The sequence below is a fragment of the Megalobrama amblycephala genome, linkage group LG18, assembly GCF_018812025.1.
Source record: "Megalobrama amblycephala isolate DHTTF-2021 linkage group LG18, ASM1881202v1, whole genome shotgun sequence".
Classification (NCBI taxonomy): Eukaryota; Metazoa; Chordata; class Actinopteri; order Cypriniformes; family Xenocyprididae; genus Megalobrama; species Megalobrama amblycephala.
Window position 1 is genome coordinate 18,851,942 of NC_063061.1, and position 25,655 is coordinate 18,877,596.

General features: G+C 40.0%; 1 protein-coding gene across 2 annotated transcripts in view; it reads left to right on the forward strand.

Annotated features, from left to right (window-relative positions):
• The window catches only part of apbb3 (amyloid beta (A4) precursor protein-binding, family B, member 3), a 36,606-nt gene extending 11,286 nt beyond the window's left edge, over positions 1-25,320 (forward strand). Inside the window, exons 3-14 of one of the 2 annotated variants that reach the window (XM_048165938.1) lie at positions 5,445-5,655; positions 5,722-5,784; positions 10,259-10,310; positions 13,574-13,720; positions 14,090-14,217; positions 15,391-15,396; positions 19,450-19,564; positions 19,688-19,775; positions 19,886-19,969; positions 21,034-21,149; positions 23,174-23,353; positions 23,502-25,320. In XM_048165938.1, coding sequence (XP_048021895.1) covers positions 5,445-5,655; positions 5,722-5,784; positions 10,259-10,310; positions 13,574-13,720; positions 14,090-14,217; positions 15,391-15,396; positions 19,450-19,564; positions 19,688-19,775; positions 19,886-19,969; positions 21,034-21,149; positions 23,174-23,353; positions 23,502-23,726 — 1,415 coding nt within the window. In that variant the 3' untranslated portion in view covers positions 23,727-25,320. Of the gene's footprint in view, positions 1-1,201; positions 3,228-5,444; positions 5,656-5,721; positions 5,785-10,258; positions 10,311-13,573; positions 13,721-14,089; positions 14,218-15,390; positions 15,397-19,449; positions 19,565-19,687; positions 19,776-19,885; positions 19,970-21,033; positions 21,150-23,173; positions 23,354-23,501 lie in introns of those variants that run through there. The other variant, XM_048165937.1, reaches the window with a different exon arrangement.
• The last annotated feature ends 335 nt before the right edge of the window (positions 25,321-25,655 follow it).

Here is a 25,655-nt window from a genome sequence, read left to right on the forward strand (position 1 = left end):
CATACTGATTTGTGTGTATAAATCTATTCTGACCATTAATCACAATGGCTTCCTTAACAAATTAGCAATTTAAATTTATGTGCAAATGTCCTTTGTGAAATGTCACTATGAGACTCTCTGTGTCATTGAATGTCAAAGGCAACTCTTAAACCCGTGCACAGGCAAGCTCGTGTCGCTATACTGACCCAGTTCTACTTCTGCGCACACACTTTTACAGTGTTGTTTTCTCCCCAAACGTCCCCTCCAGCCTCCTGCATTGTGTTATTTGTGAGAGTGGACAGGGCTCTCCAGATGCATTGTGTTAAATGATTCTCTCAGGCTAGAGATAAATTCAGGCAAATATAATTCAGCGGACAGAGCTGCTCTTTCCTGCTTGCTGTTCTGCCAGTAGCCCTATGCCTTTGTCTGAGGCACTAAATCATCAGGAGACGTGACAGGATGACTTTGACACACATAAACACTGTAAAAATTGTCATTTTACCAAGAAAAGAATATGAAAAAGCTATGGTTAAAACCTGCCAATTTTTTGTAAGTTACCTTACTATTTTCCCCGGTGCCACAGCAAATATGGCTGCCCACTGCTCTGGTGTGCGTCCACAGTTTTCAGTGTGCGTGTGTGTTCACTACTCACTACTCCTAATGTTTGTGCTGGATGGGATAAATGCAGAGGACAAATTCCGAGTTTGGGTTACCACCATACTTGGCCCACATATCACTTTCACTTCCGTATACAGTGAAAAAATGTTTTAAAAATACTGTACAGTACTGTAAAATTATTGGTTGATAAGCTAATATATAATTTACAGTTTAAATCTATGTAATATTCAACAAGAAAATACTTTTACAGTAAAATATTGTTAAATTGATGTTTTCGTTAGTAAAACTTTACTAACAAAAGATTAGTACGAATTAGAATTTAGAGTGAAAAACAATAAAAGGATATGATGCTGTCACAGACACGCCTGGCTCTTCACTCAGGCTCTTCAGTCTCCTGTGAGTGTATTCGTGTCCTGTCTGCTCCACATCCACCTGCATCCACGTTCCCTGGGAAAGATAAGAAACCACATCAGATCCAGTCACAGCTACAGTCACGAACTAATCCTGCCTTCACTCACCTGCATTCTGCCTATAATCCTCTAGTTGTTTAATAAACAAAGATCTTAACCTTACCTGTGTCTCCATCCCCTTCTGTGTGTAACAGAAGACCGGACCACACCGTCAACAACCAAGATGAGCCATCCGGATCCATTTCAAGACCTGGTCGATGCACTTCGTCGCACTCTAACCAGCACTTCCACTCTGGCACCTCCAGCGACCACTTCCGCATTCACCGCTGCATCTCCTTCACCCATTGCGGTTGCCAGCCCCATGGCCAAACCGGCACCCTTCACTGGCTCGGCGGAGGATTGCAATGGATTCCTTCTGCAGTGCTCGCTGGTCCTGGAGATGCAACCACACTTATATCCTGATGACAGCACTAAGGTGGCTTTCATAATCTCTCAACTCGAAGGGAAAGCTCTCCGCTGGGCTGAATCTCTCTGGACACAGAAAAATCCTGTTGTCAAGTCGTTGTCAAGCTTCACTAATCATTTTAAAGAAGTGTTCGGGAAACCAGCCTGGGATTCATCAATCGGTGAGAGATTATGCCAAGTGAAACAAGGTTCAATGTCCGTGTCTGATTATGCCCTCCAGTTTCGAACCTTAGCTGCAGAAAGTGGTTGGAATGAACAAGCCTATATTACCACCTATCGTCGAGGTCTCGATCCCCATGTGCGGTTGCATCTCACTGCATATGAGGATTCCATCGGGCTTGAGAAATTCATCCAGCTATCCATCAGATTCGCCACTCGTATGCAGCTGTGTCTCAAAGAGCACCAGGGCCAGCCACTATTTCCATCCATCCTCTGCCAACCAGAATCCGTCAGCCATCCAGAACCAGCCAGCGAACCCATGCAAGTTGAATATTCACGTCTTACATCCGCTGTGCGACAGAGGAGGCTGACCCAGAATCTCTGCATCTATTGTGGCCGTGCTAGGCATTTCATCTCTGAATGCCCCACTTGTCCAGTGCGACCAATGGTGAGTGTCCTCATGCCTACGTTGAATAAGATGAAACCACTCACTATTGTTGTAAACCTTACTGCTGCTGATCTCTGCCTTCCAGTCAATGCGCTCCTTGATTCTGGGTCAGCCGGAAACTTCATCTCTGGAACCCTCTGTCGTCAGCTCCAGCTCAAAACCACCGCCATGCCGAAGATATACCAAATCCACTCAGTTTTAATGACTGTTTTCCTGAGTTTCCTGTTCCAAGTCTTCAAAGTTCTGAAGAAATTCCAGTCTGCGCTACCTCTTGGAAAGTCCACTCGAGAAACGTTCAACGGACATCCCTGCCTGTTATTCCCACTTCAGTGATGTCTTCTGTCCTAAAGAAGCCTCCAAGCTGCCTCCTCATCGGCCATGGGACTGCATGGGACTACTGAATATCTTGTCATGCCGTATGGACTTGTCAACGCCCCCTCCGTATTTCAAGACTCTTTGTCAGTCCCATCACTTGGTCTGCTGAAATGCTCCCCGAGCCGAGTGCCTCTACCAACACCCCGCTGGGTTGCCCCCAGGGATTGCAGTATATCCCACGGACACGACACACTCCCCTCATTCACTCCACGCATACTTCACTGGGCACTGGCCACCCAGGAGTCAATGAAACCCTCTCGCTGCTTAAACAGTGCTTCTGGTGGCCCAACATGGCATCCGACGTCAGGAGGTACGTACAGGGGTGCCGGGAATGTGCCGTCTCCAAGAGCCGTCAGTCCACCACTGGTCTTACTCCGTTTCAATGCGTACTCGGCTACCAACCCCCACTGTTTCCCTTGGTATGGGGAACCATCGGACGTCCCTGCAGTAGATTACTGGTTCCAGGAGAGCGAGAGGGTCTGGGACTCAGCTCATCTCCAACTCCAGCGGGCCCTACGCAGGTGCAGGACGACAGTTGACCTTCGGCATTCCCAAGCACCCGATTACCAGTCAGGACAGAAGGTTTGGCTGTCGACCCGGGACATCAGGATGCGCCTGCCCTGTAGGAAGCTGAGTCCTAGGTTCATTGGCCCCTTCACCATCACTTGGAGGATCAACCCTGTCACCTATCACCTGCAGCTCCCTCCTGAGTATAAAATTCACCCAGTTTTCCACGTTTCACTGTTGAAACCTCACCATCCCTCTGTTCTTCCCTCCACAGAGCCTGGCGAAGCCGAGGAACCCCCCTCTTCCGCAGTGAACGACATCTTAGACTCCCGGCGCCGTGATGGTCACCTGGAGTACTTAAGCCGCGCACACACTTAACGATTGTAAGGCCGATTATGAATGTAAATTGATACTTATGACTGATCGTGTCCAGTCAGAGCCAGTTGCGTTCAGTCTGCGATTACAGTCGGTGTTCAAATTCCATGTGTAAGTATATAAATCTGCTTCAGTCACAGGAAACAATCGCTGTATGTTGAGCACAGTCTTAGAATGTTTTAGCTAGTCGTTAAATGTGTGCCCGGCTTTAGTCGATTGGGAAGGATACGGTCCCGAAGAGCAGTCATGGGTCCCCAGGAATGATATTCGCGATCCCAGCCTTCTCGATGACTTCCATGCCAGACATCCTAACCATCCAGCTCCATGCAGCAGGGGTCGACCACCACGACGTCAGGGTCAACGGTCCTCAGGAGGGGGTGGGGGGGGGGTAATGTCACAGACACGCCAGGCTCTTCACTCACCCAATCACAATGCACTCCCTCTTCTGAGTATTAACAAGCAACACCTGACACTCATCAGCACTCATCACCACCGCAGCATAAAAGACACTCCAGAGCACACAGTTACTGTCCGGTCTCGTTAATGCATATCTACCTGCTATGCTTACCTCAAGGGTTCTTCTAACGCCTGCTTACCTGTCTCCAGCATTCGCCATGACTCCTAGTGTTTCCGTGTCTCCTGTGAGTGTAATCATGTCCTGACTGCTCCACGTCTGCCTGCATCCACATTCCCTGGGAAAGATAAGAAACCACATCAGATCCAGTCACAGCTACAGTCACGAACTAATCCTGCCTTCACTCACCTGCATTCTGCCTATCATCCTCTGGTTGTTTAATAAACAAAGATCTTAACCTTACCTGTGTCTCCGTCCCCTTCTGTGTGTAACAGATGCATCACATCTGATTATATTTTATTTACAGATATGGTTTCTTATTTTTGCTTTTAGTTATGTAAATTAGGGTATTTAGTATTACATTTTATGTTGTTTAGTTCATATTAATTTCATTATTTTAGTTATTATGGTGGTCTGTCTTTGTGTGACACTGTGCACCATCTATGAGTTTTGGCCACAGTTTATAGACTATTATGGTGGTTATCAAAGCATGTTTAGTAGTTCACATGTTAACATTTTATCAGTTTATGCACTATATGGTTATAAATTATACAGGAAAACATACAGGCAACAAAATTCTGCCCAGTAATACTTAAAACCATATTTTTACAGCGAATTTCTGGTAACCACAGCTGCTAGTTTTTTTGTTTTTTTTTAAGTGAATATTTTTAAAGAGTATGTTTGACATTTATATATCTTTAAAATAAAGCATAAATACAATTTTATGCATGTACTAATATAAATATAAATAATTACCATAGTCTCAAGATGACAACACACAATGTTATATTCGGAGCTGTTCACATCCTTGGACTGGGTGTTATGCATTTCTATGGCACCACCATTATAAGTGTTTAATCAGTGGTATTTTGTGGAATGAATTTAAACATGTTAAATGGATACTAGACACCTATTGTTACAGTAGCTGTAAACGTAATAAAATTATGTAATACTATTTAATTTAATACTATTTAATAAACTAAAAAATGGCAAGAAAAGTGCCCACCTTTGTAGTTCTGCATGTACAATTTCCATGTAAACCTAATGATATTATCGTACATTAACAAAAAATAATCAAAAAATAAAATTATAATCAAGTTAATATAAATAAAAAAACGTCATAATAAAGTCCAGATACAGTACAGTAGTTACATATAAATGAAATGTTTGAGGGGACAGGGTGGTAGAGTAAGAGATAATGGAAATGAACATTAGTCCAGCCCTTTTTTTTAATAAGACAGCTCTGCTTTTAGTTTTGACCTCATTTTAGGCTGTGTCATGTGGGCAGATTAGGGCCTGGTCTGTCTCTCATGAGTAGATCTGAGCCCAGCGACCTCACTTCAGGGTGTGTTTGCCTCAGTGAATCTCAGCATGTGTGTGTGTGTGTGGGCTGCTGGCTCTGTGCTAGTAGGTGGGAATTGTAACATGGCACATTTACAAGAATCTTTGCATGCTGCCCTGAAGTTAGCATATGAAATGTTTATAACATTTTATTTCAGGTACGGATTAATCCAGTAATCCATTCTCTGTGCAGATAACATCTGGAATGATCAGAGTCTGGAACTGGACTCAGATCTGCCTCCAGGATGGCGCACTATACGTGACAGCACTGGCACATATTACTGGCACGTGCCCACGGGCACCACACAGTGGCAGCATCCCTCCTACAGCGCAGAGGAGGAACAAAACACCATTAATGGCATCACTGCCAGCCAGATCAAGGTGAGATACTCTGATCTGTGTGTGTGTGTGTGTGTGTGTGTTTTTCTGACAGCCATCACATCTCCACTCTTGATTTCTTCAGACTGCAGTAGATCAAGGCGGGAATCAAGAGACAGACTGACTGAAAAACCTCTACCCTCTCTGAATGAAAGGTGAGGGAATAACACCTGCGCTGGTGACCGTACAGCTGAGGACAGGCTACAGATGTTTCTCTGAAACTAGACAATAAAATGTGTGAACAAAAGTGTGTGAAGCTCAAAATGATTTAAAGGGTTAGTTCATACAAAAATGAAAATTATGTAATTTATTACTCGCCCTGATGTCGTTCCAAACCTGTAAGACCTTTGTTCATCTTCAGAACACAAATTAATATATTTTTGATGAAATCCGAGAGCTTTCTGGCCTCTGATAGACTGCAATGTTATTACCACTTTCAAGGTATAAAATATTCCATGTGACTACAGTGGTTCAACCTTAATGTTATGAAGTAAATAATGAAATTCTCACATAGAACCCGGAAGCACCGCACTGTGTTTACAACGTGAACAGCGTAGGAGAATGACATGGAAGACAAGAAATTGTTGAATAAAGTCGTTATTTCTGTTTTTTTTGTTTTTTTGAGCACAAACATATTCTCGACACTTCATAACATTACGGTTGAACCTCTAGTCACATGGACTATTTTTACAATATCTTTACTACCTTTCTGGGCCTTGAAAGTGGTAATAACATTGCAGTCTATCGGAGGCCAGAAAGCTCTCAGATTTCATCAAAAAATGTGTGTTCCGAAGATAAACTAAGGTTTTATAGGTTTGGATCAACATGAGGGTGAGTAAATGAAGACAGAATTTTCATTTTAGGTGAACTAACACTTTAACCAAGTTGGAGATGCTCTTGGATGTTCTTGGAACATCCTTGTTGAAATAATTTCCCTATAATTTTAGGGTTAGGAATATTCCAGGTTCAATACAAGTGGTTGTTTGACTGGAATGTAGTTCCAGGATAATAACTGTCTGACAATATTCCACTTATTACACAGCAACTTGACAGTTTTATTTTTTCTGTCTTAGCCCTGGTCACCTTTTTTGATGTACCTGTAGTAAAATAAAATCACTAATGAGATTTTATAAATATCTCCTGCTTCTCAGATTTTTCTTTTGAAAAAAGACCCCAGTAATTAATGTTATTATATGTTAACTGTCTCATTCATGTCCATTTTTATGTCTCCTAAGAAATTTGAGGAGAATCGTCTGAGTCGAAGTTGATACTTAAATTAAAAAAAATGGATGCATGAACATCTAAGCTATATCATTTTCCTCTGGTCAAGTTATACAGTTCATCAATTAGTTTTTTTTAACCACACCATGCCATGTTTGTGAATCAAGTATTCCAGAGCGCAGTGTAATAAACAGTTTCCATTTATGTGCATACATTTGATAAAAGTCATAGGGACAGGTCTCCTTGAGCAGTCTTTTGTACTTGTAAGAAAAGTCCAACGAAGGCAAGTTGATTTGAACCCATGTGCAGTTTTATTGAATATGATCCAAAGTGAACAAAACAATGACTTGACTACATGAACAAAACATGAACGTTGCAAACTCACCAACAGCGGATGCACAAACAAAACAGTGAAACATGAAGGCTATATTATACACAAAGACTAATGACCTAACAAAAGACGCATGAAAGCAATGAACAATGAACCAGTGAGAATGTGACACATTCACAAGGGGAGCACAAGACATCATCACATGAGGGCAGGTGAAACATTACTATGACTTATTACAAAATAAAAGACATGAACACCAACAAAACCTAAACCAACCTGACAGTACTACTGAATAATTTGTTAAAATGTGTGCGCAGCCACAAAATAATTTGTTAAAAATGTGTCTTTAACTAAAGTATCACAATTGTTTTAATGTGTTGGGTGTAGTAACACATTACCCATGGACTGTGTCAATTTGCATCCTTGATGCAAATTAAAATCTGGCACAGCTTAGCAGCAAGAAACACACACACACAAGTTAAGCCAAATTCTTCTTCTGGTGCTCTGGAGATGAAAAAGCACCTTTTTTTCTCTGTTTCCCCATTTGTTTACCCCACTAATGAAGCCTGTAGACATCTAAATGAACAAACACATTCATATACCTGAAGGTGGTATTACCCACCTGGAGTCCTATGAACAAATGTCTTCTCCACTGGCTGCTAGTGGAAATGACAAAAGAGGCTCTGCTTTAGATAGCCAGTCAGGTGTGGCCTGTACAACTGTGGGACGAAGAGTAAAACTTTAATTTTTGGCTAACCTCCAAACACTATAATATCAGGCCATAAGGCCCCAGTCACACTAATGCTTGAACAAAAGCGAGCACTCACCTGGGGAATTGAGAACACTGAGAAGAGTTTTGTAGTGCTAAATATGGTCCTTGCCAGTGAAGGACAAAATACTGTAGACACGTTTATTTAACAGGCTGGAATGTGCCTTTATTAAAGGGTCAGTTCACCCAAAAATGAAAATTCTGTCATCAATTACTCACCCTCATGTCGTTCCACAACCGTAAGACCTTCATTCATCTTCGGAACACAAATTAAGATATTTTTTGATAAAATCCGATTGCTCAGTGAGGCCTGCATTGACAGCAAGATAATTAACACCTTCATTATACATTATAATAAGATATTATAATACATTATAATAAGATATTTATAATAAGACATTATAAAACCGATAGTTCTGGCCCTTGATTCTGATTGGTAGAGCTGCGTTCGAAGCCGTTGTAAAATTCCCGAAAACATACAGCTGACCACATTACAAAAGTATCGCTGCGCCACTGACTGTGTATGTTGCTGCTTCTGTCTTAGCAATGTAAACATATGTTTGTTCTCTATTGATTTTGTTCATTGAAGCATACTGTATTATGTAGAAGATTATTGTGAGAGAGATGTCGAGTGACCGAGTGTATTACCTGCACTCAAATTTAGCATTTTCCTTCAGGTCAGTCCTGTGAAAAAAACCTGTTTGAAAGTTCGCTGCGATCTTCACTTTTTAACATTTAATGTTACATTTTTTAAAATTTTTCCCGTGCCCTGATGACAGCGCTAGTCAAAGTATTTGTCATTTGCGCTTTGTTCCGTGTTCACATTTCGATATAAAAGTCTTTGTGGCTGAGTGACTCGCTCATAAAGACAATCTTTGTCGCCATCTAATGGTGTAATAAATGTAACTTCTGTTGCTGTTCACGGTCAGGGACTATTTTTTCCAGCGGAAGGAAGCCTTTTAATGATTTTACTTCATGAAAGTTGCATTGATACATATTTTTTGGCATTAATATTTGTATTGGGTAGTAACCGTTTTCTAAAAGTAATAAGCCCTGTGAAGCTGTGGTTTACAGTGAATTTATAACAGCTAAGGAGTTTTTTTAACAACATCCCTTAGCTGTTATAAATTCTCTGTAAACCACGGCTTCTTGGGGCTTATTGCTTTATTTAAAACAGTTCATGTGACTACAGTGGTTCAACCTTAATGTTATGAAACGACGTGAATAAGTTTTGTGCACCAAAAAAACAAAATTACGACTTTATTCAACAATATTTTTGACAGTTTGATACACGCTCTGAACCACTGATTCGAAACAAAAGATTCGTAAAGCTTCAAAACTTCATGAAGCAGTGTTTTGAAATCGCCCATCACTAGATATTGTTGAATAAAGTCGTTTTTTTTTTTTTTTTGCCGCACAAAAAGTAGTCTTGTCACTTCAAAAGGTTGAACCACTGTAGTTACATGGGCTGTTTTAAATATGTCTTTAGTAGCATCTGAAAGTGTTTATTATCAATGGAGGCCTCACTGAGCCATCGGATTTTATCAAAAATATCTTAATTTGTGTTCTGAAGATGAACGAAGGTCTTACGGGTCTAGAACAACATGAGGGTAAGTAATTAATGACAGAATTTTAATTTTTGGGTGAACTAACCCTTTGAGTGCCATGTTTGTTATTGACTGACCATTCCAATGACTTTGTTCAGAGAGCTGAGATTGGCTGCTGCTAAGTGGAATTGTTGACAGCTTCAGGGAATGCAATTACTTTCACATATATTGTCAGAACAAAATTACGCTATATAAAATTCAGATACCAAAGATTGCAATTTTTAACTTTTTAGTGTAATATTCCATTGAATGTAAATTTAGTTTAATGTATTATTCAGTCTAATTAATTATTATTCTGATTTATTTTTTTATTTTGTTTCTACCGAGACAAAGACCCCAATAAAGGACTTTCTATTTTATAGCTCTATACTATATAATTTTCCTCTTCAGGACCACTGTTTATTATTGGGAGGAAGTATGCTCAGAATGCTCTGACTTGTTCACAAGCATCATGGCCAAAGCAGAGAGTGATAATTATAGGAGCTGTTTCTTGTTTACAGGACAAAATACCCCAGTGGTCTGAATAGTCTTTTATAGAGCATAAATGAAAGTGCTTTCAGTAGAACACCAAATAGAAAAATAAGTGTTCAGCATCTCAAGACTTAATTTGTATTCCTATTTATTTATTTTTTCTGGTGAATGAGCCCAGTATTTAATTATGGGTCATTATCATAATGATGTGCTCTCTTGCTCTACTTCAGGCCCTCCTGGCAGGAAGAGTATTTCTGTGCCAACATGGATCCCGACTCCAAGGTAGAATCTTGCTGTGTGCTGCCCTAATACTGTTTAACATGTACAATTTATTACTGTTTTCTCTGCTATTAGTCACTGTGCCCCACAAATTTCACACTTAAAAGAAAGCACATCCTGAGGTAACCAGTGATGGTGAAATGCCAGAGTTGGAAAGGAGCATTAATCAGGGCATGTTTAGTGATTCAGTAGTGTGTATATGCGTGTGCATTGGTGGAGTGTATATAGAAGGTGGGGGTGGAGGGCTGTGACCTCTAAAAGCACAAGAGATGCAATGTTAAGACAGCTTTATTGAGTCTGTGTAAAATGATCCTAGGCAGGGTCATAGATATATGCTCTGTACAAAACATTTTGGCTTCCATCAGTCACCAGGTTGGTAAACGGTAGCTTACTGGTTTGATTTCCTAAGGAGTGAGTCATGAACTATCATCAATGTGAATGAAAAAAAAAAGAAAAAGAAAAAAAACTAAACCCCAGGATACTTCAGGGTTGTCACTGTAATATGTGTGTACTGTGAGTCATATTTGATTAAATCATTTGCTAAATGACTACTTGCTTAGTAAATAACTCTGAGGTATGACAATATAAAACATCCGACTAGTAATTACTGTAATATAAATGGATGTTACCCAGAGTGTCAACATTAACTTCATGCCAAATGTATGCAGCACCCCCTTCTTGGTACTTTATATTTCACAGTTTAGACTTTAAATATCACAATATGACTTTATTTCTTGTGATCGTGACTATTTAGTTGTGACTTTTCATCTTGCAGTTGTGACTATGTCTTGTAATGGCAACTTAATTTCTTTTAATTGTGAGTAGCGGCCAAAAGTGATGTCCTGAGGGGATATTTACCCTATACTTGTCTGATTAAACCATAAAAAAGGCAAAAAAAATTGGCAAAACTACAAGCTACAGGTTTGAGAGAGGTGTAAATCTCTCACGCCCTTCAGCGGCTGATGAGAGTGTGCTCCTTGATGAGGATGTAGTATCCCTTACATCTTCTGATCCAGCAGCCAGTACTCTGTTGGCTTCAAGCCAATAAGAGCAGGAGATGGCTGCTGAGGGTGAAGAAGATGAGTCATCTGTGCCCTCTTAGCCGCCCTGCCCCGCATATGCTGAGCTGCTGGGGGAAACGGAATGCGTGAGCACATAGAGGAGGGGTGCAAGAGGCAGCGCTCTCCTCCTCTTCCAAGGAGCAGGTCACGAAAAAGGTGCGACGCTAGAAAGAAGAGGATCTGAGGGAAGTGATCCAACACAGACATACCCAGCATCAGTGAAGGATTCCTTCCCTCTGAGGGTCATTACATCTACCCTCTCCTCTTCTTTCTCCCAATGTAGTAAGTACAGTAAAGAAAATTCACTCTGTAGTGAGTGGGCTGGCTTCCTCTCAATCTGGAGAGTCATTCTGCTGAGGCTGCCGCTCCTCTGAGCTCCAGGTAGATCACAGTCTCAAGTGTTTAGCCTTCATGAGGCCACCTTGATAATCCCTCTATGCTGAGTAAGCTGGTCTCCTCTCATTTCTAGAAAGTTGTTCTGCTGAGTCCACTGCTTTTTGGAGCTCCAGACAGATCATACTCCCCTCTCTAGGGTCTTATGTAGATTACCCAGCCTCCACAGTGCTTTGATAATTCCACTCCATTGAGGGGTCGGAGGGACACTGGAAGCCATCAGAGGCAGAATGTGTCGGAAAAACTCCTCCCTATTGAAGGATAGAAGGTCACTAGGAAGCTGGGAGTTGCTACAAGTGTGTCTTCTGAACCCAAGCTATCTGACTTTTGCATTCAGACAGGGGAGCCCCGAATTTAGTGATTCAGGTTGTCAGGCATGATATTTTTATTTCTTATGCATATGTTGTGATTATTTTATGATTATTTTAATTCCTTTTCTATGTAAAGCACTTTGAATTACCATTGTGTATGAAATGTGCTATATAAATAAACTGGCCTTGCCTTTGGCACTCTGTAGATCCTGGGAAACCCCTTCAGGATGAGCATTGTAACTCCCCTCAGTTGCAAGGGTCGGTGTGCTGAGTCGTGCTCCTCAGGATGCCCGTCTCCTAATTGTGAGACTCTGTTTAAGAAAGAGACAGGTTGTTGGCTAGCGAGCCTCCCTGGTGGCTCTGGGGGTTGACGTATGTCCCCCTAATAGTGACTGGCCAGGGCCTTTCTACCCATGGCTGTATTGCCTTAAAGGAACCTCTTCCCAAAATAGAGTGAAGATTTTGGTTCCAAGCCTTGAGCAGCCTTTGACCAAGTCCTTTTGCTTACTCTGGAAAGGTACTTTTTCATGGAGCTTATAGCTCGGGCAGTGGCCGTAGGGAGTACTGTCACTGACAGCCTTTGGGGATTGATTCTGGCTTTTCTCTGAATTGCCATTATTTCTTGTGCAACCATTACGGCATGCACTCCCCTCAGCATGGCAGCGTGGGTATTTCATTCCCCAATAGCGTCTCAGGACGCAGTGCAAGTTCACTTTCATCCCTTTACATCTTGGTTTACGACTATAACCCTGGTTCCCTGAGAAAAGGGAATGAGACACTGCGTCTCGTTGCCATGCTTCCGGGTTGCCTGCATAGTTCCTTCAGATGAAGAAGTGGATGACATGTTCTCTAAGCGCCCCTTTTATACTTCCTGATTGCACTAGTAGTGACATCATAGGCTGTCACCGGCCAATAAAATTGCCATGATTAGACATGAGCTTCAGACATCAGTCACGCTGTGGTGTTCCACAATAGCTTCTCAGGACACAGTGTCTCATTCCCTGTTCTCAGGAAACTAGGGTTACAGTCAAAACCCGAGACGTTTTTGAATGTGTTCATAATTTCTTTATATGAAATCCTGGCCAAAACTTAAGTCTGCACAATTTGTTTCATGTTGCCATTGTTATTAGTTAAAAAAAAAAAAAAACAACTGACTCCAAGCAAAACTACGCAAACAAAATCCTTAACAATTTTTTAATAATATTTAAATATAGAGTATAAAATATAAATTTTCCTAGTCCGAACATCACTTTTGTTAACTACTACTGTATCTCTCTCTCTCTCTCTCTCTCTCTATATATATATATATATATATATATATAGAGAGAGAGAGAGAGAGAGAGAGATACATAGAGTAGAAAGGCTTCTCAGAAGTATTAGAGAGATAGAACTCACTATTAATGCCAATGAATTTAGCTACACGTGTCAACATATTTTGCCACATATATAGTCTATCTAAAGTATGAGTACTGTTATGAGAATCTCTCCATTTGTCTTTCAGTGTTTTGCTGTGCGTTCGCTGGGTTGGGTTGAGATCCCTGAGGAGGAACTGACCCCTGGCAAGAGTAGTCTGGCAGTAAACAACTGCATCCAGCAGCTTTCTCACAGTAAAGCAGAGGGCCGGGACGCAGTTGGCGCCTGGGGAGAGGTGAGAACAGCCTGGACTCATACATGTAACTTAGAATAAATGAGAGGGTGCTTAGCTGGGGCCCACCAATGTCCTTGGAGGTCCGTTGAAATCATTCAGATAAGCGTAATAACAGTAGTGGCACGCTAACCCTGTAATAGCACAAAACTTTGTTGCTACATACTGCTGAGTGTTACCAGTATATATTTTGATTATATATGTCCATTACCAATTTTCAGAAGGTTTACACACTATTTTACAGTTCTGTTTGAATTATATTAAATCACATCAGGTTAGTGCAGTTAGCCTAGCTCTCACAGAAGGTCATGGTAACTACTCAAAGCATATGTGTGTGTTTGTGTGTGTGTGTGTGTGTGTGTGTGTGTTCAGGGTCAGGATATGATGATGGTGCTCAAGAAGGACACTCTCAGTCTAATGGACCCTGTGGATCGCAGCCTCATCCATTGTCAGCCCATAATCAACATCCGTGTATGGGGGGTGGGCTGCAACAACGGCAGGTAGACTGACCTTTTTTCTATTTGTGGGTTTAAAATTTCTCAATTTGTTTTACTTTTCAATGCTATCACACATAGAATAAATCTGGATTTCTGCAGAGACTCCATTCATTACAGTTTAACAGAAAATTTATGAGCCTGCTAAATGACAAATGGCCAACATCCCTTCAGTTCAGTCATATTTCCTCATTCAGTGACAGGCAGTGGCAGGTCTTTAAAAACAGAGAGCTTTTTAAATTTACGCCCGGTGTAGCTATTTTGAGTTGAGTTGTGGTTTACCTGTAAAACACAGAGCCATTGATGATGAATATTTGCAAGCTATAATAAGAAATGTTTTGCATGAAATGTGTTGCATTTGTTTTTGATTTGTGTGTGTTGAAAGCGATTACTGGCTCAAGCTTACTAGAGAGTAGAGTAGCTCCCCTTGTGAAAAACAAGTGCACTTAATTGTATTGAATGTGCACTTGTAATGTACTTCAAAGTACACTTTTAAAAAGTATAAAAAGTAAAATTATAAAACTGAACTTGCAGATAATATAATATTAATGAAATAAAAGGCCACTTAAAGAGAGTACACTTTCATGGCAATGTTTTGTACATGGAAAGTACTTGATTATAACTGTAGTGTGTTATTTGATATTGCATTTAAAGGTAATGTATTTTAAATGTACTAAATTGCAACTTCATCATTACAAATGTGTAATTAAAAATATATTAAAATACAGTACATTGCATACAAGCTTCACTAGAAATTACATTAAAGTATATTTTAGTTTACCATAAATACATGGTCGCATACACATGTACTATATTTCAAAGACAATAGGTATTATGAAATTACATTTTCATATGCTTAAAGTCCTACTTAAGTGGGTCAAATAAGCAGAAGTCTAATTGCATGTAATATAAATTTAAACTATGTATTGTTTTCATGCATTTAATTTAATTACATGCAATTAAGTGTCCAAAAACATCAGATTCAGTTTGATTCAGTATGCTTTTCTTTTAAAGCATATTATTTCTGTAATAAGAACTTAAAAGTATGCTAAAATGCACTTATTTTTTCCATAAGGGTCTTTAGCTTGTTAAAAAAAATTCTCGTTTCTTTTGCATTATTTTAACTATTATTAACCTTTGTTTCCTTTTTCTTTTTTAAACCACCACTTGTGAAAACAGAGACAGGTAATAACTGCACTTTTTTCTTTTTTTTCAATTAGACCTAGAAAACATGTCTCGTGATGTCGTGGTCATGAAGTAGCGCTCCTCATTAGCCATGTTTTCTTTCATTTCATTTCTTTACTGTTATGCATCTCAGGTGTAAATTGTACTAAATGCAAAAAAGTATAACAAAATTTCAAGTGTACAAGTGTTTTTTGATTAATAACCAATGATGATACATTTATTTAAATGTCTGTTTGCTCTGCATGTCTCAGAAATTCCCTCCCGTGTTCAAACAAACAATAAATGCAGATGATTCTGCCATGATGGACCAATCAGAGTCTCAGTAGCCATGATATTTTTTTGGATTTGTCAAAATTGTTTGGACAAAGGGGGAACCGATTAGTTTGTAATGGGACCATCACTAGAGCATGTTGGCATGTGCCAATGAGATCGTCTTCATACATTATTTATATTGTGAGAATGTGTTTAGATTGCAAATCCAAAAATAGACCCTTCCAGTCTAGTTAGCTTAAGTGTAAATGTGGAACCCTGAGCTCTTTCCTAACTGAGATCTGCAAGGGGCTGGCACAATGACTCTGTATTCATACAATGAAGTTTTCCATCTGCCTGTTTACTAAACTCATTTGTTATTCTGTTTGACTTACATGTTCTCCCTTAGTAGTTGAGAGTAAACGAGTACTGGATTTCACAAGCATCAGTATGCTGTGTGAGCTTGAGCCATATGCTGTATCAAACACCGCTGCTCTACATTTCTCCAATGTAATATTCATGAATAAAACATTCTCTTTGATGGAGCCAGCATGCAGCTTTAGGTCTTGAAGAATCAGGGGGAATGCACCGTTGTGTATGGAATTAGAAAATCATACTGCCCAGAAATGCTGATCGATCTGTATTTATAGAACATTGACATCTGATATTGCCACAAACAGTCAGCTAAGAGAGACTTTCTAAGGTTAATGTGAGGAGATTTAGTGAACAACACGTTAGGTTGAAAGATTAGAGATGGTTTTGCATCACTTTGTAAATACCCAGCTGGCCGATGTCATTTCCTGCTTGCAGGGGGTTTTGTCCTATTTTTATTTTTGCCCTATTCTTAGAAGGGCTGCTCACTACTGTGGCTTTCCAGCATGCTTATGGCAAAGTCAAATGCAATTGAGTCATCATCCACTGCATGGAAATATAAAGTATATATATATATATATATATATATATATATATATATATATATATATATATACAAACCCGATTCCAAAAAAGTTGGGACACTGTACAAATTGTGAATAAAAAAGGAATGCAATAATTTACAAATTTCATAAACTATAAACGGAAAAGATAAATGTACATATAAGGAACAGCTGGAGGACCAATTTGCAACTTATTAGGTCAATTGGCAACATGATTGGGTATAAAAAGAGCCTCTCAGAGTGGCAGTGTCTCTCAGAAGTCAAGATGGGCAGAGGATCACCAATTCCCCCAATGCTGCGGCGAAAAATAGTGGAGCAATATCAGAAAGGAGTTTCTCAGAGAAAAATTGCAAAGAGTTTAAAGTTATCATCATCTACAGTGCATAATATCATCCAAAGATTCAGAGAATCTGGAACAATCTCTGTGCGTAATGATGCGTAAGTTAAGGCCGGAAAACCATACTGGATGCCCGTGATCTTCGGGCCCTTAGACGGCACTGCATCACATACGGAAATGCTACTGTAATGGAAATCACAACATGGGCTCAGGAATACTTCCAGAAAACATTGTCGGTGAACACAATCCACCGTGCCATTCGCTGTTGCCTGCTAAAACTCTATAGGTCAAAAAAGAAGCCATATCTAAACATGATCCAGAAGCGCAGGCGTTTTCTCTGGGCCAAGGCTCATTTAAAATGGACTGTGGCAAAGTGGAAAACTGTTCTGTGGTCAGACGAATCAAAATTTGAAGTTCTTTTTGGAAAACTGGGACTCCATGTCATCCGGACTAAAGAGGACAAGGACAACCCAAGTTGTTATCAGCGCTCGGTTCAGAAGCCTGCATCTCTGATGATATGGGGTTGCATGAGTGCGTGTGGCATGGGCAACTTACACATCTGGAAAGGCACCATCAATGCTGAAAGGTATATCCAAGTTCTAGAACAATATATGCTCCCATCCAGACGTCGTCTTTTTCAGGGAAGACCTTGCATTTTCCAACATGACAATGCCAGACCACATACTGCATCAATTACAACATCATGGCTACATAGAAGAAGGATCCGGGTACTGAAATGCAGTCCAGATCTTTCACCAATAGAAAACATTTGGCACATCATAAAGAGAAAGATGTGACAAAGAAGACCTAAGACAGTTGAGCAACTAGAAGCCTGTATTAGATAAGAATGGGACAACATTCCTATTCCTAAATTTGAGCAACTTGTCTCCTCAGTCCCCAGATGTTTGCAGACTGTTATAAAAAGAAGAGGGGATGCCACATAGTGGTAAACATGTCCCAACTTTTTTGAGATGTGTTGATGCCATGAAATTTAAAATCAACTTATTTTTCCCTTAAAATTATACATTTTCTCAGTTTAAACATTTGATATGTCATCTATGTTGTATTCTGAATAAAATATTGAAATTCGAAACTTTCACATCATTGCATTCTGTTTTTATTCACAATTTGTACAGTGTCCCAACTTTTTTGGAATCGGGTTTAATAATTTTTTAATATTTAGTATCGCAGTTTGTTGCATATGGGGCTGCATAGCAGCAGACCAGTCAGGGTGCCAACTTTGACCCCTGTTCACCGCCGAAAGCGCCAATAGTGGGCACGTGAACATCAGAACTGGACCACGGAGAAATGGAAGAAGGTGGCCTGATCTGATGAATCAGGTTTTGTTTTACATCACGTGGATGGCCAGGAGTGTGTGCGTCACTTACCTGTGGAACACATGGCACCAGGATGCACTATGGGAAGAAGGCAAGCCGGTGGAGGCAGTGTGATGCTTTGGGCAATGTTCTGCTGGGAAACCTTGGGTCCTGCCATCCATGTGGATGTTACTTTGACACGTACCACCTACCTAAGCATTGTTGCAGACCATGTAGGCTTACATCCTTTCATGGAAATGGTATTCCCTGGTGGCTGAGACCTCTTTCAACAGAATAATGCAGGGCGCACAAAGCAAAAATGGTTCAGGAATGGTTTGAGGAGCACAACAATGAGTTTGAGGTGTTGACTTGGCCTCAATCCAATCGAACATCTGTGGGATGTGCTGAACAAACAAGTCCGATCCATGGAGGCCCCACCTCACAACTTACAGGACTTAAAGGATCTGCTGCTAACATCTTGGTGCCAGATACCACAGCACTCCTTCAGGGGTCTAGTGGAGTCCATGCCTCAACGGGTCAGGGCTGTTTTGGCAGCAAAGGGGGAACCGACACAATATTAGGAAGGTGGTCATAATGTTATGCCTGATCGGTGTATTTCACAATATTACTGTTTTGAGCCAGGAGGTGCTCTGGTTTCCCACACAATCCAAAAACATACAGCGTAGGTGAACTGGAGACTCTAAATTGTCCATAGGCGTGAATGAGAGTGTGAATGTGTGTACGTGTCTGTGTGTGAGCTCTGTGATGGACTGTCCACTTTTGACATTCTATTAACTATAAGCAATTTTGCAACTACATGTCAACTACCAGTCAGAGTATTAGTAAACTTTCTACTTAATATCTGCTTACACTTAATTTTGATGATCCCTCAACAGACATTCTACTGACTAACTTTGCAAGTACGTCAACTTATTCTACTAACCCGAACCCTTGATTCTTTAAGTCTACTAATACTCTGAGAGTTAGTTAACATGTAGTTGCAACGTTACTTATAGTTAGTAGAATGACATGTGTATTATTGAAATAAAGTAACCTAAAAATGTAATTATTTAAACTTTTTGATCCTTAACCATTGTTTTCATGACCATAAATAACTACATGTGACTGATTAAATATATAAAATTTGTGTGTATGTTTAGTACTTCATAAAAGTCACTGTGGTGAGTATTTACTCCAGTCTTCTGGTCCTCCGTAGGGACTTTGCCTTTGTGGCCAGTGATAAAGACACCTGCATGCTGAAGTGCCATGTGTTCCGCTGCAGTGCTCCAGCCAAGACCATCGCATCTGCCTTGCATGAGATGTGCTCCAAGGTAAAATCACATGATCCTGTCATGATCTATTGTCATAATTAACAATAGCTTTAACAGTTTCATGATCAAAAATGTCCATATTTCAGTGATGGTGGTTTGTTTGTGATTGGTCTGTTTCCACAGATCATGGCAGAGAAAGCGGCGCTGCAGCCCTCTATGACCCGTTCTCTCACCATGGAGAGCATCTCCCCAGAGGACTTGCCCCGCCAAGGTACAACATCTGCCTCTTTGAGAAAGCGGCATCTTGTAAAATAGATTGGTTGGTTTTCTAAACCGCAAATGGTATCCTTTTTATGAGACTGTTTAATTTGTGCTTTCCAGTTGACTTCCTGGAAGCAGTAAGGCAGAGGGTGCAGAAGTTTGAGGTGGAGTACATTGGAAACCTGCCTGTATCCAGAGCAATGGGTGAGTGTGATTCGGGCCATTCAGATATCTTATAAACCCCTTTTACACTGGAATGAAAGAGGATAATCTCTGTAATACTATTACAACCCATGTCCCAGACTAAAATACATAGTCTTCACTGAAAGCAACTTGCAGTGATATATCTTAAAATAATAGCCGCTTTTCCACCACAGGAACTTTTCCCAGGAACTAGGGATCTTGGGGTTGTACTCAGTGTGTTTCGACCACAGGGACAAAGTCTAAATGAAGTTCTGGGTAAAAATTCCCCCCTCAGAAACTCCCTGCTCGCGAGGTAGTACTTTTTCAAAGTTCAGGAACTTTTGGGGGTGGGAACTGGACGTTGAACATGCTGATTGGTTGAGTTCACGCAGCATTTGATTAGTTTAATCCACACAGCTGGACCACCATTTTTAAAAGTCTGTTGTTGTGCATGAAGTATGAGTTGTTTGCTGTTCAATTCAACAATGGAGTTTAAAAAATATATCAGATGGAGCGACGACGAGGTAAGCTAATATGTGGAGGACGGGAACTGAAAAGTCATGCACAGTCATACGTCACCGGACTAATTTGCCTAATCTTCACGGTACTTTTGACCGCAATGGAAATGCAGACAGCAACAGGTCTGGAGGAAAAATTTTCCTGGGACAAATTGTTCCGGGTAATTTCGGTGGAAACGTGGCTTATGTCAGTGCTATTGTTTTGTCTCAAGATGCACAACAGTAATGTTTTCAAGGCACAAAAGCTACTTAAATGTCCTAATTTAACTAAGGCTTACTCTTAGCTTAGTCTAAGCCCTGTCTGTGAAACCTGGCCATGTAGTACCAAACACTTCATGTTTGACATATGCAAGTATCCCTGCTCTCAAGCTTGAATTAAAATGTCACATTTTTCTCAATGAAAGGCTTAAGTTTAAAAAGATTTGGCCATTAAGATTAAGATCTAAAACCAGGTTAATTATTACTTTGATTAGAGACCTAGAAACCCTAGCTTAAACATGTATGGCCCTGGTAGTGACGTTTTGTATGGGTTTGTGGTTAATGTGTTTTTTATGTATATGCTGACAGGAATGGAAGTGTTGAACAGAGCTATTGAGAGTATCATGCACTCCAGAGACAGAGATGAGTGGGAGCCGATAGTCATCCATGTGTCTGACACAGTTCTGTCTTTATGGAGAGGAGAGGTGAGAGTATATACTAACTGACATTGAGGATTTTTACTGTACTCTGCTTGGGATAGAATACTTGCGTACTTCATACTGTACAGGTTATACTGTATACTGCCTAATGTTTAAAAAACACTACACAAGTTTTATATTAGTATTTTTGATGCTGCATCCCTATATACTGTATATTTTTTGAATATGTGGGTTTCATCTGTTAGTATTTTTCTATAGCATGTGAGACAGTATTGCTGCATCCCAATTCGCCTACTTACACTACGTCCTTAAAGTATGTACTTTTTTTTTACAAAAACAGTACATACTTTTGAGTGTGTAGCAGAAGAGTATGCAAGCTTTGGGACACACTACCTCATCATAATTGCGTCTTTAACGGACGTTCTGTCGCTTAGTTACGCAACCTGTTACTGTTTAAACTACCCTGTCAATCATCTTGTCACAGTTAAAATCCTCCACATTCAATTAAATTTAATTTCCTACTGTTTCGGAGAGAAATGTAGTTACCTGCCAGTCATGGGTCTTTCATGCAGAGAACTCTCCTCATCTTTGCATAATGATGCACTTAAAAGTTAATGACCAAACGCATTGTTGTAAAAGTTCACAACGCTGTTGCAGATGCAATATGATGTGGATAACATTTAATAAATATCTTTTCGTCAGGTTAGATACTGATTATTAATCACTCAAGCCCCTTTATCTTAACCGCTCTACTTAGCCGTCGGTCTCGCACATCTGTCATGTTTGTTGTTTTTTAACACTTTTTTTATTCGTATCTGTTGTTCTAATTGAATCCTCGTCCACAGCGCAATGTGTTATGGGCAATATTAGCCGTTAGAAGTGTGCACGGATCTGCACTTCGATTTCTAACCGGAAAAAGTAGACCATCCGGGTATCTTTGGAATACTCATTTCAACATACTACGATTTGGGACATACTAATTCTTATTTCCGATGCTATTTGGACGGATAATATGCGAATTGGGATGCAGCATATTTGTTATGCAACAATGGGCTTCAAAGAGTAGTATGCTACATTGTTGTCACCTAACCATGGCCCTGTTTACACCTGGTATTAAGATGCATTTTAGTCACAAGTGGACCACAAGTGGACAATGCTAAATACAGGTGTAAACAAGATCTAAAATATTTTGAGCTTGTCCACTTTCAACCACTTCCAGAGGTAGTCGAAAATACATTTGTCTAATGTGTCTAAACAGCCACAAAAAACCTCCTACTCTCAGCCTACTGACCTAATTCATAAAACATTATATAAAGTGCGCTCTAGAGATGGGATTTAAACTCTGTTGGCTGAAGAATCTAGTTTGGTTTGAAGATGATTGAAGATGAAAAATGTACCAAGCACAATGTTCTCTCACCATTCCTGATTTCTAACACACTCACAGTGTTTGGCGTGGTCTTGCGGCTGTCAGAGCAGAAACGAAAGCTGATCTCCATATGTTTTCCATCGTCTCCGGGCGCGTTTATACGTAAATTGCACAAGCTTATTTTGTCCATTAGATTGAAAGATCTGAAAACAACCCATACATTTAAACACCCATAGACCCTCTCTTCGAAAAATCAGGACAAAAGTGGTTGAAAGTGGACAAAAGAGATGGGTAAAAACACCAGATGTAAACAGGTACTTGTGATCCAATCAACCAAAACCATCTTACATCTTAATACCAGATGTAAACAGGGCCCATATTTAATTCACCAAGTGCTGTCCAGTTTCATAAATTCATACTCATTTTATAGGTAAATTTGTTTTGTTTTTAATTCAAATTTGAGAAAACTTTTGGTAGTTTAAAATAAATAATCACATATTACACATGAAATGGAAAGTCAAGTCAAGTGCACTGCATTTTTTGGGTAGCTTACAATGGCCAGTGCTGTATGCTCTGCATAAGGACACTTTGCGTACTATACACACTATTTACTGCAGTAGTAGTATGAGTATTATGCTTTTCTCTATGTGAACCATAGCCTTTCTGTTTTTCACTCTTTCTTTCCACTCTTGCTTTATTTCAGGATGGAGACGACCCATTTTGGGAATCCCAAGTACGTTACTTAACTTTCCTAGGTGTGGGTCATGACACGCACACTTTTGCAGTCATAGTGGATGCTGGAACCCAGCGCTTTGAGTGTCATGTGTTCTGGTGTGAGCCCGATGCAGGGATCATCTCTGAGGCAGTTCAGGCTGCATGTATGGTGAGGCAATACTAAATTTATTTGAATTTCACCCTACATAATTGATAAAATATCCCACACTTTAGTCATAGCTTCATAGCATGGATACAGAATTCAATGCAAAATCACATCTTCTTAAGTATTTCTAAATGTTTGGCGCCCCCTTCAGGTCCAATACCAGAAGTGTTTGGTTGCACAGACACCTCCTGTGAGGTCCAAAATGTGGCGGGCAGGCTCCAAAGTTAGACGAGCCAACTCCATGGATGGCTCCAGCTTCCCACCTCGACACCAAGGACACACACCTTCCAAAATGGCCTCTCCCAGCGTGAAGAAGGGCATGTTGGCATTTTTTGAGACATTCCGTAATAAACATTCTGCGGTACCCACACCCTAACAACAGCGGCTCTGGGAGGGGAATGGGGCCTGATGGGCTTTGAGGAGGGGGATATTAGGACATGGAAAGATAAAAGGAATGAATAAACATGAAGCTTAGAAAGCTTAAGATTTTAAAGTATCCTTTGCCTTTGGCATTTTTTAAAAACATTTAAACTTAAGCTCCCCAGTACGACCTTACAAAAAACAACCCACCTAATTGCCCTTAATAACAGTGTTTTTGAAGATTGACATATCTGAATGTAGGTGTGCAGAACAGTGTTTAAATGACATTGAGGTGCTGTGCTCTCACATTCCAAAAACTGACAGAACACCAAATGCTCTGCAGTTCAAATGCTGTTATACAAAAGTTAGTTCCTGTCCTAAAATTTGATTGGTTTAACACTACTTAACTCCATACTGACAGACGCCACCCAACACCAACAGACATGTCTGTATGGTTTCACCAAGTACAACATGTTCCTGGATCAGCATCTTTGTTAACCCTGGAACAACGTTCCAATTAACCAATCAGATTTAGGGACAAGTTTACAGTTTGTCAAGTTTAGGCTTTCAAACAAGGTTAGGTGCTTCTACATCAGTATTATTCATCTATCATTTCCCTCTAATTTTAGGGATAACTTATGAGTAGGATTAGGTTTAGGGACTAAATTTTCAGATATTAATGTTGTTCCAGGATCAATAAAATATGTTGATACAGGAACATGTCTTACTTGGCAAAATTACAGTGACCCCATCAGCGTCTGTTGCCGTTGGTCGGCGCTAGTTTTAAACATATTCAATCGGCATTTGTCGGGTCATGGAATGTCTGAGAAGTGACGTACTGTAAACTAGTGATTGTCGGCATTGGTTGGTGTTTGTCAGATTAGTCTATTCAACTTATTTTTAATGTAAGAACGGACAGGGCCATTTGTAAATTGAATGTGAGAGGTTTCCGGTGTCAACTGCTTCCAGTTATTTTAGCTGTTCAAACAGAGTTCATTATGCTGCTTGATATTGCAAACTGGTATTTATCATATTATTTTAATTCATTATCGTAATCATAAACACAATGGTTTGTAGCTCAAATACCGTTTACTGCACTTTGTTATTCTTCTAGTTATTTGCCTATAGTGGCTATTGAATCGGAAATCTCGCACATTCACAAGAAATAGTGAGTAGAGATTAAACTATAGAGTATAAATGCTCTGGGACTTTGTTTCACTTTGCTTGTCTGTTTGTACCAGACAGTCTGTCAGTCTGCTTGTTAGTGGTGGTGATTTTTCAGTGACTTTTCTGCAGATTACACCATTCTTTTTGAGTCTGGTGGATCTTAATCCAAAAGTAGGCCTATAGTTCTGCTGTGCACTTTACAGGACAGTCTTCGTGATGTAATTTTCATTATCAGCACCGTCCTCTGATGCCTGTACACAACATCAGTGTTCTAACCAAGTCTATGCAGACTTATGTGTCATCAACAGCACCTTGTCTGGATGATTTTTTTTAAAGACTTGCGCAAATTAATTTTGTGCAAAATGGAGCAGAACACAGAAAATGTCTTTTATTTTTACTTTAAAGGTGCAATATGTAATATTTTTGCAGTAAAATATCCAAAAACCACTAGGCCAGCGTTATATATTTTGTTCACTTGAGTACTTACAATATCCCAAATGTTTCCAACTATTTGTAAATCGTGAGAAAATTTTAACCAAGGCTCCGGGACGTGCGAGGAGTTGCCCGTCAATGGCGTCATACCGTTTTATTTTGTAGAAACCATGGAAACAGACGCTTTAAAATGTTCCTCGTTTTAATAGACAAGGGAACAACTGTTTTAATATATTTATAGACAGAAAACGAATTGTTGTTATATAGCTCGACACGTTTAGTTTTTTTTTTTTCGAATAACCATGCTTTGCCATGCCTCAGAGAAAAACACTATTTTGTCAAATAG